The sequence below is a fragment of the Ovis canadensis genome, chromosome 9, assembly GCF_042477335.2.
Source record: "Ovis canadensis isolate MfBH-ARS-UI-01 breed Bighorn chromosome 9, ARS-UI_OviCan_v2, whole genome shotgun sequence".
Lineage (NCBI taxonomy): Eukaryota > Metazoa > Chordata > Mammalia > Artiodactyla > Bovidae > Ovis > Ovis canadensis.
In genome coordinates, this window is record NC_091253.1 from 39,289,462 (window position 1) to 39,303,324 (window position 13,863).

At 46.4% G+C, this 13,863-nt stretch overlaps 1 protein-coding gene across 2 annotated transcripts in view; it reads left to right on the forward strand.

The window, feature by feature from the left end:
- The window catches only part of ANXA13 (annexin A13), a 57,749-nt gene extending 44,192 nt beyond the window's left edge, over positions 1-13,557 (forward strand). For both annotated transcript variants that reach the window (XM_069599933.1, XM_069599932.1), the window contains 3 exons: positions 4,340-4,415; positions 8,625-8,737; positions 12,964-13,557. In XM_069599933.1, the coding sequence (XP_069456034.1) occupies positions 4,340-4,415; positions 8,625-8,737; positions 12,964-13,083 (309 nt within the window). In that variant the 3' untranslated portion in view covers positions 13,084-13,557. The remainder of the gene's footprint in view (positions 1-4,339; positions 4,416-8,624; positions 8,738-12,963) is intronic.
- Positions 13,558-13,863: the final 306 nt, after the last annotated feature.

Below are 13,863 nucleotides of genomic sequence, written 5' to 3' on the forward strand. Positions count from 1 at the left end.
GATGCAAGAGACTCGGGTTTGATCCCGGGGTTGGGAAGATTCCCTGGAGGAGGGCACAGCAACCCACTCCAATATTCTTGCCTGGAGAATCTCATGGACTGAGGAGCCTGGTGGACTACAGTCCATAGGGTCACAGAGAGTTGGACATGACTGAACACACACACACACACGCACACAAGGGATTATTTGATCATGCCTGGAAATATGTCGCAACCAGATGTGTTGGGGGGAGCAGTGCTATTGGCATCTAGAGGGTCAAGACCAGGGATGCTGTTAAACATCTCACGATGAACAGGACAGCTCCCCACAACAGGCAACCATTCGGCCCCAGTGCAGTGCTGAGGCTGGGAAACCCCACTTTGCAGCAGAGGCTAGGACAGCAGGTCAAGTTTAGGAGCAAAGCCCTGGAGTCAGAGGGCCCAGGTTCAAATCCTGGTTTTACTGTAACAAGTGACCAGATGTCTCCATCCTCATTTGTAAAAAAAAGACCCTGAACATCATCTTCCCAACCTCAAGGGATTATTTTAAGAGTTAAATAAGATGAATATAAAAGGCTCAGGACAGTATCTGGCTTATAGTAAGCATACAAATGTTTGCCCTTATTTTCATTCCAACTGACAATTGGCTAAACAGTGCCTGAGACAGATGCAATAATACCTCAGAGATACATTCCTGAAAAGATGTGTATAAATTGCTTTTATACAATTATTTTTCAAACTGATGATCATTTTAAGCCAACAAGGTGAGTTAGCTATTTCAAGACACTTAGTAGTTAGTCCTTCCCTGAAAATCAGTCTTTGATTTCAGGAAGGCTTTTGTGGACTATCAGATATTCTTTTGTCTAGTATTTTTTATTTGTGGAGTGCTTTTAACTATTCAAAGCACATCTGTACCCTGTGTCTCGTTTCAATTTCACAACAATACTGTAACTCGAATGTAGGCTGAACAGCCATTGTTACCCACAACTGCTGGACAAGGGAAGTGTGTTATGAGTAAGGAGCCATCTGTTACTTATCAGGACCACACAGCAAGTCAGTAGCAGAAAGTGGATGAGAGCTCCAAGATTCCCCAGCCTGAGCTCCTACCTCGGCTAGAGCTGGCCGCTCCTCACTCAGAATAGCGTTTCCGACGTGTTGCCAGCAGATGAAAAGACAAGAAAGCTTTGGAATTTTATCATTGCTGTATATAAGCCTTTAGGGCCCTCTGCTTTCAAATCGTGCCCAGAGTCCTGATCAAAGGCAGCTCACCCTGAACTCCCCTGGCCTTTGGGCCTGGAGCTGAGTAGACTGAGCTGGAAGCCTTCTCTATGACCTAGAGCCTCTTCCCATTAGACAGGGGCCATGGATGGAGTTTCTGGGGTGGTTGTCATTGGGCATCGCTGTAGAAACACACGTACATGTGTGTGTGTGCGTGTGTGTACACATGAGTTACTGACAACCTAAGGATACTCCCTAAGCCAATTGTTCTTAAAATTAATCCTGAATCAGCAGAATCAGTATCACTTGAGAACATGCTTAAAATAAGAATTCTTAATCCCCACCCTGGATCAACTGAATCAGATTCCCTGAGGTTGGGATCCTACAATCTGTGTTTTAATCAGTCCTCTAGATCCTGATGCATGTGGAAGTTTAAGAAGTCTGCTCTAGGCTGTATGACCCTGGGCAAATTACTAAGGGTTCTGTGCCTCCATCTCCCCAACTGCAAAACAGGGATAATAATGTACCTGCTTCATAGAGTTAGTAAGGATTAAATGAATAACAGATTTAAAGCATTTAGTGCCTGGCATGCAGTGGGTGCTCAGCTAACATTAGCAGTTGGTAGGAGTCTCCCTGTGTGAACCAACAGCAACAAAAAACAGCTGAAACTCAAATGGAAAATAAGATAATCTACTGATCTGAGGATTCTTTACATGAAACCAGCTTTAAAATGCTATTAATACCTATTCATCTATTCCAAAAACCTTGCTGGGACATTATTCATCTTGATCTTTATCATTGATTTTGAGGGTTCACTATGACCATGATCTTGGGAATCTGGCTCCATAAATTTTCTCATGGTCTCTGGCTAAAAGCACTAAGATGCTAGAGTCAGATCATTGAAGTCTATTATGTGACATAGGTTTTGCTGGCATAGAGTTGAATTTTAATTTTTGGCACAAAAACTTTGCCCTTGATTTGTCCTCTAAACTTGAATCTTAACTGCTGACACTCTCAGAAATCCCAGCCCAAACAACAAAGCTTCCCAACTGTGCCGCACTGTGAAAAGTTATTACTCTCCACAAGTCTACCAAACATGAGAGGCTTATAGAGTTCTGATGTTCCCAAACAGGGCTCAGTATAAATTGTAGCTACACATACCTTCAGCCCCAGGTCACTTCCTCCCCACCGCACCTCTCATCACTTCTCTCCTCCCCTTACAAAGTTTTTCTAAGCCCATTCCAGAGCCTTTAGCCCTTTAGCTTTTATAACTAAAACCAGAGTGCCTATGGTTCTGCTGTGGGCATGTGGTCAGTCAGGGGCATCGGTTTTAAAAGAAAGAAATGTCTCCCCTATTCTTCTAATAATCTCTCCACAGACAATGCTACCAGGTAAACTAGAAGCCTTTGAGGCTTGTCTGGAATCCACCCTGGCAATGTGTTTTTGTACCGAGATCACAAAACCTGGTTTTTTTCAAAGAGCTCCCTGAGAATTAAGTGTTCCAGTGGGGAGCATGCCATTTGCAAAGGAGAGTCCTAGTGCCTTGGGCCAGTGGATTGTTTTCCATTTGTGTTCAGTGGAGCCTCTGGAGGTGACTTGGGAGCTATCAGGAGGGGACAGGGTCAAGGGACAGGCAGAGAAGAAAGGACAATGCCATCTCCCTGTAGCTCATAAATAGCGCCCCCTGGAGACAGGCAGCGATGAGACTCTGAGGGGAGGGGAGCCTGGCGTCTAGGGCTGGGGTCAGCCTTCTCCCGCCTCCCTAGAACAGCTCTGCTTTCCTGCTTTTATCTGTCATGTAGAGTGAGATGCTATAGAAAATTTAAAAATACTGTTCTAGCCCAGTATTAACAATAAAAACAGAAAGTGGTTTAGTGTGAGGATTTTTTTTCAAGTAAACACAGACCTATGTGAATACAATCTCCTTTTGTAACACAACCTCTGTCTACAGAACAAGAACCCTGTTCATGGTTGAAAGGGAGAGCAGTTTCTTCTGAAATACTAGCTCCACATCCAACCCCTAAACAACTGAGGACAGCTAAGAAAGGGACAGGACTGAAAGCCCCCCAACCCAACTCCCATCTTATCTAGGTCCATTCCACACCAGACCTCTAGATGGGCCAGCTATGATGAGAAGATCAAGCGACGGGTTTCACTGAATTCAGACCCTCCTCCCCCTGCATCCATCGTGCTCCCACCACAAAGAAAATGTTGTTTACCAGGATTTTCAGAATAAACTCCCCTGCTGTGTCCTCAAAGGCCCTGGTTATTTATAGACTCACAGTTGTGTCATAGCCTCAAAAGATAATTTCTAAGGAAGAAGTTTCAGTATTTCTAATGCTTAACTGCATTTCCCAAACCTGAAGTTTCTCCTTTCTCTTTATATGCCTGCTCTGAGCTCAGCCCAGGCGGTACTTGTGCTAAGTGTGGTCACAATTTACTCTAAACTTCAGCTTCTATAAATATTTGGAAGGACACCTAACGTGTAATGCTACGCAGAATGATAGGCAAGCTGGGGGTGAATATAAGATCATTCGGAGTCTCCCCAGAGGGAAGGAAATTGGCATTTGACGTGGTCAGGCCCCCTACACAACCCCCACCCTGCTCCTAGTCCACGTAGCCCCATCGTATCAGAAACATTAGACCAAGTCCTTGCCGTGAATTTCACAGCCTCTACCTATATCGCCCAGACTGTAGCCGCCTGAGCTCCCCGTCTCAGTTTACAACGGAGGAGATGATTATAACCACAGGCTCCTGAAAAACTGGAAATGGAAAGAATTTTTATAAACACATGGGAAACTCAAGTACTATAGAAATACAAAGAATGTTGTTTCGGTATTTATTCATTGTTCTTCCACTTTCTGATTCTTACGGAAGAGGAAACTGAGGCCGAGGGGGTGGTCCTGCCTGCGGTCACGTCCAATAGGGGTCAAACTCCCTGGGCCCCGAGAGTCCCCACTCAAATGGGGGGGGGGGGTGTACCACTCCCAGCCCTGCAAGGGATGAGGCCATGTGGGAGTTTCAAAGTTTCCTTGGTCCTTGCATGACCAAATCTGGATGAATCTTTTTGTGGGGGAACAAGCCTCCAGGGCACCATGGCCAAGAGCAAAAGCTGGGCTAACAGCTAGACTTTCTCTCTCTAGCTCATCGGCAAAGACATCGAAGAGGCCATCGAGGCAGAAACATCAGGAGACCTGCAGAAGGCCTACTTGACACTTGGTGAGTAAAGCCAGGAGCCCCCGACTTCAGTCAGGCTCCTCGGAACCAGACTCGGAGATAGAGGTTTGTGTGCAGGAAGACTTCAGGTAATAGTCTGAGAACCGCAACACATCTAAGCAGCCTTGGGAAGGGAGAGAATGGTTCTGATGCAGCTGCAACAGGAGCTTTTCTGGTCCCCAGGAAGCCCTGAACTCGAGATGTCTGAAGTGTAGGCAAGGGCCCCAGGCCTTCGCACCCCTCATCAAGCAGCTGGCTGGCTGAACCCACAGGGCATGTGCAACCTTGGGGAAGCCAGTTCCCTCCTTTGACTCCTAATGTGCATGACCCAGTCACTCCCTCCCTCCTGAAAAGTGACTCAGCTGTGAGCAGCCAGCACATAACACTGTGCCTGAGTGCCATGGTCCTGAAGACAGAAGCTTTGGGACACATCACAGCATCCACTACAGTCCCACTGAGACTGTGGGTCCCCAGCAGCAACCACCAATAGCCTGGGGCCATTGTCTAGTCCCAGGGCAGCAAGGGGTCACATGACACACACTCAAAAGCACTCAGGTTCGGATCCATGGACAAGTTTTTGCAGGTGCCTGATGGCTCGAGGGTGACCTTTTCCATTTGGTTCCCTTCGACATTGGAATGAATGAGGTCTGTTTAGAAAGCAAGGGGGAGGAGACCAGATCATGGCCATGCCAAGCAAACGCCAGGCCCTTCTCTCCAGGTGTTGCCCGTGAGGCAGGAAATAGCAGAGAGATGGGTACTGGGCTGTGACTGGCAGGCTCCTTTCTCACTTTTGCAAGTCCTGGAAGGAAGGCATTGTCCATTGTCCACACTCCAGTGGTGCGGAGGCCAGGGCAGCATCCCAAATGGCACAAGAAATGGAGAGAATATCCCCAGAAGAAGAGGAAGAACCAAAAAAGCAGCCCCTGGAAGCTTAAAAAATGTCCTCTCGCTGCCAAACTCTTTTGTTTTGCCTTTTTTCTTTCTTTCTTTCTTTCTTTTTTTATGGGACTTTTGGGAGCAATGTCAGCAATTGATTATTTTTTTTAATCCATCAACATTTTGCATTCAAACTAGCAGCTCTGCTGTTGTGATCCAGTGCAGAGGCCTGAGCATCCTTAATTAATGTTGCCCCTGTCCCAAGATGGATATACACAGATGACTGTCCTTGGGGCTTTAAGGATGACTGTCTCAAGTAAACAGAGAGATCTACTCATGGCCCATTTATAAGGCTCCAAATTCTTTCTGTACTCGCAGTTGTAAAGAATTAGGAAAACACCAGAATTCAGTCAAAAGATTAATATCAATCCTTATTGATATTAAGTATTAATGGTAATAAAACCATTCAAGTCTGTAACATTTACTTAGCACCTGCTTGGGCCAGGGGTTGTGCCAGGCATGGGAATCAGTGGGAAACAGGTCCATTTCCTCTTCTTAAGAAGCGTCAAGGTCAGGACAAACACACAAACCAATGGACTGAGCTATAGTAAAGATAAAATGGGCTTCTCTGATGGCTCAGCAGGTGAAGAATCCACCTGCAAAGCAGGAGACCCAGGAGATATGAGTTTGGTCCCAGGGTCAGGAAGATTCCCCTAGAGAAGGAAACGGCAACCCCTTCCAGTATTCTTGCCTGGAAAATCCCCATGGAGAGAGGAGCCTGGCCGACTACAGTCCATGGGGTTGCAGAGTCAGACACAACTGAGCATGCACGCACAAGCACAAATGCGCAAAGATAAAAGCAATCAGAGCAAAGTGAGTACAGAGGAAGGAAAGGGCCCGGCCCTACAGTTGGGGGACCGTGAAAGGCAGGAGCGAGGTGGACTCCCCTGGTAGTAAATTAAAAAGAGATCAGAAAAGACCTTGAAAATGAACCACGAAGAGAGTGGAACATGATTCCATAACTAAATTCTCTAGACACTTCCCCACCCTGCTCCTACCTAACTAGTAAAGATGCCAGTGTGAAGCTAAAATTGAGGAGGAGGTGTTTATGAGACCAAATGGTTCTCAGTGCTCACAGTCTCTGGAACAGCAGTTCTCAAACTGGAGTCTGACGACCCCCTGTATCAGAAGCACCAGGGGGAAGGGGATGTGAAAATGCAGTTTCCTAGTCCCAGTCCAGGCCACCCACTTAGAACTTGCAGGAATTCAGCCCAAAGCCACACCTTTACAACTTCCCCAAGTGGTTGTCTTACTTTCCCTGGAGTTTGAGAATCCCTGCTCTGCATGCCCAGAGGAGCAGGGGACACAGCAGAGCATCTGGCTGCCCTGCACCCACAGCAACAAACAGCTTTATTCCCATATCCTCCTGAGCTGTGTGAGCACGCATGCTAAGTCGCTCCAGTCATGTCTGACTCTGTGTGACCCTATGGACGATAGCCCACCAGGCTCCTCTGTCCATGGGATTCTCCAGGCAAGAATACTGGAGTGGGTTGCCATGTACTCCTCCGGGGAATCTTCCCGATCTAGGGATCGAACCTGCATCTCCTATGACTCCTGCTTTGCAGGTGGGTTCTTTACAACTGAGCCATCTGGGAAATCCTGCCAAGCTAGCCCCATCCAAACTTTTGGGGCCTTCCTGCAGCTGTGACCAGCAGAGCTTGTTCACCAGGCATAGCCTGTATACAGCAGCAAAGTTGAGAATTTTCTCCCCAAAATATCAGGAAGAAGGAATTCAAGGGAGAAGTCACCCCTAGTGTAGGCTCAGAACACACTGACATCAGGCAGATGATTATTTCAACATCAATTAATACAAATGCATGGCAGAAGGTCCTCAGAAAAATCTTGTGAGGTCACCAGCTCAGAATGCCTGGGAAGGGGGGTGCCACAGTGAGTCTCAGATACGTTGCTCCTCAAATTGCCAGGTTCACCCCCCAAACCACCACCAATTCAGCAGCTTGTGGATTCAGACACCTGGATCTGAGCTTCTCCACTGACACTCTGGTGACTACCACATAATCTAAAAAATAAGGAGACAGACCCTCAAACTAGACTCTGCTTCCCCAGTTCTGTTCCTGCCTCTGGCTTGTAAGCATCAATCCCATTGGCAATTACCTAGAAAACAAGAGTTCTTATTACAGGACATGGTAAGGATGTGCATTCCACACTTATGCTGAATTTATTACTTATCCCTAACATAAAAAATGTTCATTGTTCTAGGAAAAACATCAACAACATAAACAGAAAAGAGTTCATTCCCCCAAAGTGTTAGACACCTGTGAACCTGGGAGGAGGGAGGACAAGCCAAGATTTATCCCCAGGAGCAGAGGTGCACCCCATCCCCTGAGTGGTGATGAGAGACCATACTTTGTTAATTTGTGGACTAGCTCATACTTCATTCATTTCTGACTGGGGCAGGGCTCAAAAAGAGCAATTAGCAGCATCGCAGGAAGATGCTGTGTAGACAGGACCAAACATTTCATCAAGCCCACATCCCAGGCCACACACGATGAAGGTTGTGGAGACTTTGGAAAAGATTCAGAGATGAAGCTCACACCTAAAGCCCAGTGATGAAAAATGAAGGGAAGGAAGTTTGGTTAGCACGGCAGGCAGGAGGATCACAGTGCAACTGAGCCAGTCTTCAAGATTACCAGGTTTTGTTATGGAGAGGTTGCAGGCCAGTCTGTGTTCTCCCTCGGGGGCTTCCCTGGTGCCTCAGTCGGTAAAGAATCCACCTGCAATGCAGGAGACCCAAGTTTGATCCCTGGGTCAGGAAGATCCCCTGGAGAAGGGAATGGCAACCCTCTCTGGTATTCTTGCCTGGAAAATTCCACGGACAGAGGAGCCTGGCAGGCTACAGTCCATGGAGTCACAAGCGTCGGACACGATTTAGAGACTAAACCACCACTGTGTTTCCCCTCCACACCTGACTCTGGCATCAGAGATTTCTCTTAAAGATGAGAAGGCATTTTTGCTGGTGAGAATCGTGAACGTTGCAGGGAGAGCCTGAGGGTGCCCACAACGCTCCTCCTCCCCCCCAGGGTCTTCAGGGAATAGGAGAGGTTCTTATGTGTCTGAAGGTGACTTGCTTGAAGAGTCGGGTGCCCTGACCCCAGGGGAATCTTCCAGACACTTTATCAACAGTGTGAAGTCTGCTCCTTTCAAAGGTCATGACTCCATCCGCTCCGAGGGCAAGCCAGCTCTGTTCCTCCCCAGCATCTCCCTGTTACTGAACAAGACGTGACCACCTCATGCTCTCTTTCCCTTTGTCCTGCCCAGTGAGGAGCGCCCGGGACCTCCAGGGCTACTTCGCTGACCGTCTGTACAAGTCCATGAAGGGGGCGGGCACCGACGAGGACACCCTCATTGACATCATTGTGACCCGGGCTGAGGTAAGACGCATTTGGCTCCACCTTCTTGTTTTGCCACCACGGAGGTCATCAACAGATCACTTTTTTTAAGGGTGTATCTACAGAGATGGCCCTTGCTTTCCCAGACGTTGTGGAAGGACACTGTGCTGTGCTCCAGTCGGTTTCTTTTCATAAAAACACAATAACCATAGTGGCTTCTATGTCTTTTCCTTTTCCATCGTTGCTTTCCTGCACTGTGGGGCATGTGAGATCTAAGTTTCTGGACCAGGAATCACACCCATGTCTCTTGCAGTGAAAGTGCAGAGTCTTGACCACTGGACTACCAGGGAAGTCAGCAGCTTCTATTTCTGCCATCCGTGCCTCCAGAGAGCTTGGGGCGGTGCCTGGAAGGGACCTGGAGGGGCTGGTCTGGGTAGGGCAGCTCCTTTTTAAGGATAGTAAAGGCTCAGATGGTAAAGAGTCTGCTTGCCATGTGGGAGACCCTGGTTCAACCCCTGGGACAAGAAGATCCCCTGGAGAAGGCAATGCCTACCCACTCCAGTATTCTTGCCTGGAGAATTCCATGGACAGAGGAGTCTGGTGGGCTACAGTCCAGGGGTTGCAAAGGGTTGGACACAACTGAGTGACTAACACTTTCACTTGGCAACAGGTCACCCAGCAGCAGAGCCTTAGCAAGTCCTTTCCAGACTCCTGAGTTAGGCCTTTATTTCCTTAAACACACTCCCAAAGCACAATTCTGCACAAAAACCACGTCAGTACAAGACAAGGTTTCTCAACCTTTTTAAAATTAGCGATCCCCGCACGAGGGAGCCTTTTTAGACCTCATTTTTTCCTAATTTTTACTCCCCTCCAAGAAACGTTAACACAGCTTACACTGTATATCTGTTTATGTTGCTTATGTATAGACGTAGTTACATTTACATTAAGAGATTTGGATTCTTTTTTTCAGCCTCTAAGAACCAATTTTGCCCCTTTTGGGAGCATTATCGCCCCCCTCTGAGAATGCCTGAGCATAACAAAGGCCCAGGGAGAGAAATAGCCCAAAAAGTTTGGAAACAACTGTCAAGACTCAGATTCGGAATACAGGGCCACAGAGAGGAGGAATTACAGAAGAGAGGGGAAGCGGCATTTCATCCACAGCAGAGAGACCTTGGAGGGTGAAGTGGAACTTGAACTTGAAAACCACTGACATCTTCCCTCAAAAACGTGTTAAATGAGGGGGAAGAGATACCAACCCAAATTCTGGCCCCCGTATTTCTGACAAATAATACTTAACATCTGACACTGTTTTGAAACATAACTTAGCAACACAACCGTTCTTTCATTTTTATTTCTATTCCTGGAATTTCTCCTCCCTCTCTTTCTCCTTCTCCATGATTGATTCATATTTCCTTTTCTCTCCCAAAGCCCCTGCCCTTTCCTCCTCCTCTCTCCCTCCCCCAGTCTCTCTGCCACCCTCTTCACTTTGTTTTTGTTGCTCTGAATCTCTCTCTTTCCTTAATCTCTCCAGGTCTCTGCCTTCTCTGTCTCTCTGTCTCTTAGTATCTCAGACCCAGCCAGAGTCTCTGCAGATCCTAGGACACTCCGAGGAGCAGGTTGGTGACAAAGGCCAGCAAGGATGCTAAAGAGCCCAGGGGTTGGAGCTCTCTGAGTGATCCCCAGGGTACCACGGTCACTCCAGCATGCTGGACTGTGGACTGTTTATTCCAACATGCTCTGTCCTAGCTCAGTGCTGACCACAGGCCCTGGGTCACCTCCATATGGGGACCATTCCCTCTGAATGCTTCGGGCCAAGACAGTTATATTGGCCAGGTCCCCTAGTCCCCCAAAGCTGCCTGATACTAGAACAGAGCCCGGGAGAGCCACATCCTGTCCCTGCACTCACCCCCCTCCCCCAGTCAAACAGCCTACCAGTCAAGGAAGCAGGGGACACGCGCCACCTGCCTGATCTCTCGCACAGCATCCCCTTCCAACAGCCCTCCACTCTTCTACCCTCTCTTTCTCTCACTTTCTGTCTCCTGTTGGGCCCTCTAATTGGGATAGGAGAAAATAAGAACCAGAAACCTGGGCAATGGTCTGTGGGTCTCTCTAGAAAGCTCTTCCCAGGTGGCACTCGTGGTAAAGAATCTGCCTGCCAATGAAAGAGATGCAAGAGACAGGTTTCATCCCTGGGTCGGGAGAATCCTCTGGAGGAGGAAAATGGCAGCCCACTCCAAAATTCTTGCCTGCAGAATTCCATGGATAGAGGAGCCTAGCAGGCTACAGTCTCTGGGGTCACAAAGAGTCGGACACAACTGAGCAACTGAACAAATACTAGAAAGCAAGATATAGTCTAATTTAAAAACAATAATGATAACAAACAAAATTGCAAACAAAAACCAAAAGAATTCCTGGTTAAAGAGAGCTCTGTGCTTCTTTTATGAGACTTCCTGTGTTCTATCTGGAATAATATCTTCCATGGCACAACTATTATCTCCTTTACTAGGTTGTAAGAGTCTTTAGAGCAAACCAATCTTTTTATTCATGTTTCTTAGGTCCTTTCTCCACCTCCAGCACCTAGGTGGTACCTTTTCAAGTTTTTCAATTGATCCTTGAACAACACAGATTTGAACAGTGTGGGTGCTCTCATATGCAGATTTTTTCCAATAAATAATAGTACCTGTGTTCTCATTTTACAGATCTTTAAATTAACTAAGTATGAGGAAAAGTTTGTATTTCCTTGTTGTTTAGTCACTAAGTGTTGTCTAACTCTTTTGTGACCCCATGGCCTGTAGCCCACCAGGCTCCTCTGTCCATGGGTTTTCCCGGGCAAGAATACTGGAGTAGCTTGCCATTTCCTTCTCCAGGGGGTCTTCCCAACTCAAGGATCAAACCTAAGTCTCCTGCATTGGCAGGCCGATTCTTTACCATTGAGTCACCAGGGAAGCCCTTGCCATTCAGTTCAGTTCAATTCAGTCACTCAGTCATATCCAGCTCTTTGCGACCCCATGAATTGCAACACACCAGGCCTCCCTGTCCATCACCAACTCCCGGAATTCACTCAAGCTCACTTCCATTGAGCCGGTGATGCCATCCAGCCATCTCATCCTCTGTTGTCCCCTTCTCCACCTGTCCTCAATCCCTCCCAGCATGAGTCAACTCTTTGCATGAAGTGGCCAAAGTACTGGAGTTTCAGCTTTAGCATCATTCCTTCCAAAGAAATTCCAGGGCTGATCTCCTTCAGAATGGACTGGTTGGATCTCCTTGCAGTCCAAGGGACTCTCAAGAGTCTTTTCCAACACCGCAGTTCAAAAGCATCAACTCTTGGGTGCTCAGCTTTCTTCACAGTCCAATTCTCACATCCATACATGACCACTGGAAAAACCATAGCCTTGACTAGATGGACCTTTGTTGGCAAAGTAATGTCTCTGCTTTTGAATATGCTATCTAGGTTGGTCATAACTTTTCTTCCAAGGAGTAAGCGTCTTTTAATTTCATGGCTGCAGTCACCATCTGCAGTGATTTTGGAGCCCAATATGTAGCATCAAAAGAACTAAAGTTTGAGGCCTGATTCTATTCAAACTGTTTCAGTTTCCTGCCCTTGCATGAGTCGTTGATCAGTTCTTTCATTTTTTGAGGCAGAGATAGCAATACACAGATTCTAGACTGCCCGAGAGTCAGTGTTCCTAATTCCTGTATTGTCAAGGGTCAATTGTAGATTCAAAATTAAGTCCTACAAATTGATGGTGATTTGAATTTTGTTGTTTGGCATTAATATCCTTGCTGATCAGGGTATAAGAGACAAAAACAGAAAGCCTTCATTTCAAACTGTGTTGACAATTTTTTTAACTTTATACTAAGAGTTGGCAAAGTATGGCTGGCAAGTCAAATCAGGCTCACCATTCATTTTTATACAGCCCTATTATCAGAAAGTGATTATTTTAAAGTAACTGTAAAAAAAAAAAAACCTCAAAGGAAAAATAAGATGTTTGTAACACATAAAGTCCTATGAAATTCAAGTTTTAGTGTCCATAAACCAAGTTGTACTGGAACATACACACAGACACCCAGACACCTCTGCCACCTTTGGGGAGCTGAAGTGAACTTTATTTTTCTCAGCTACAAAATAGGAAGAATAGTAACTCCAACTCCAAGGGTTGCTCTGAGGCATAAATGAGCAAGTGAGAATAATGTGCTCAGAACAGTGGCTGCCTGTGTTTATGGTGGAAACACTATAAACGTCCCATTGGCTATCATCTCTCTTACAGGTAGACCTTCAGGGGATAAAAGCCAGATTCCAAGAGAAGTACCAGAAGTCTCTCTCTGACATGGTTCGCTCAGACACCTCTGGGGACTTCCAGAAGCTTCTGGTCGCCCTCTTGCACTAAACCAACCCAGCGCAGCAGGAGCAGAGGAAGGAACCTTTGTTGAAAACCTCTCCCAAACCAGATTTGCAAATACAACTCCAGCATGAAACACCCTCAAGAGTCCTGGTTTATTTCACTGGCAGCTTGAGCCAAGTGTCCAGGCCAAGCTGCTTAAGTTAAGGGTGGCAACCTTAAGACGCTTGAATTGATCACCCTGAATGCTGGCTTAGTGAGTACCTGGGCAGCCTCTTAACTTTCCTTGAGGGTAATAACTGAATGCTTTCTAAGCACAAATAAAGTCTGCAGTTGATGAAAAATCTATGCATTCGTAATAAAACCTTTAGAAGAATATGTCATACAGGGGTATGGATGTTTTGGGTAAAGAGAGAGTAGGTGAAGTACAAGAAAGACAAAATTAAGCAATTCATTCATTTTCCCTCTGTGTACTCAGTTTCAAATCCTCAATGTTAATTAAAGATGTGGATTATGCCTTCATCAGCTGCCTTTTCAAAGACTGGGTTGATTTCATTTTGGCTTTTGTCCTGGAAATATATGACTTGTGAAATTCAAACATGTTTGGAAAATGCAAACCGTTACGTTTATGGATAATCACCAAGGACAGACATCAAGGCCAACAGCAAGGAAACAATGGACTTGTCGATACGAAACGTAACGAAGGGTATAATTCACTGATCTGCTACCTGGTTTAAATGGTTTTTCTTGCTCCTCTAGACAACTGACCCACTTGAGTCTTCTCTCTGATCTTCAAATACAACTAGGATGGGCACAGTGCCATTAGGA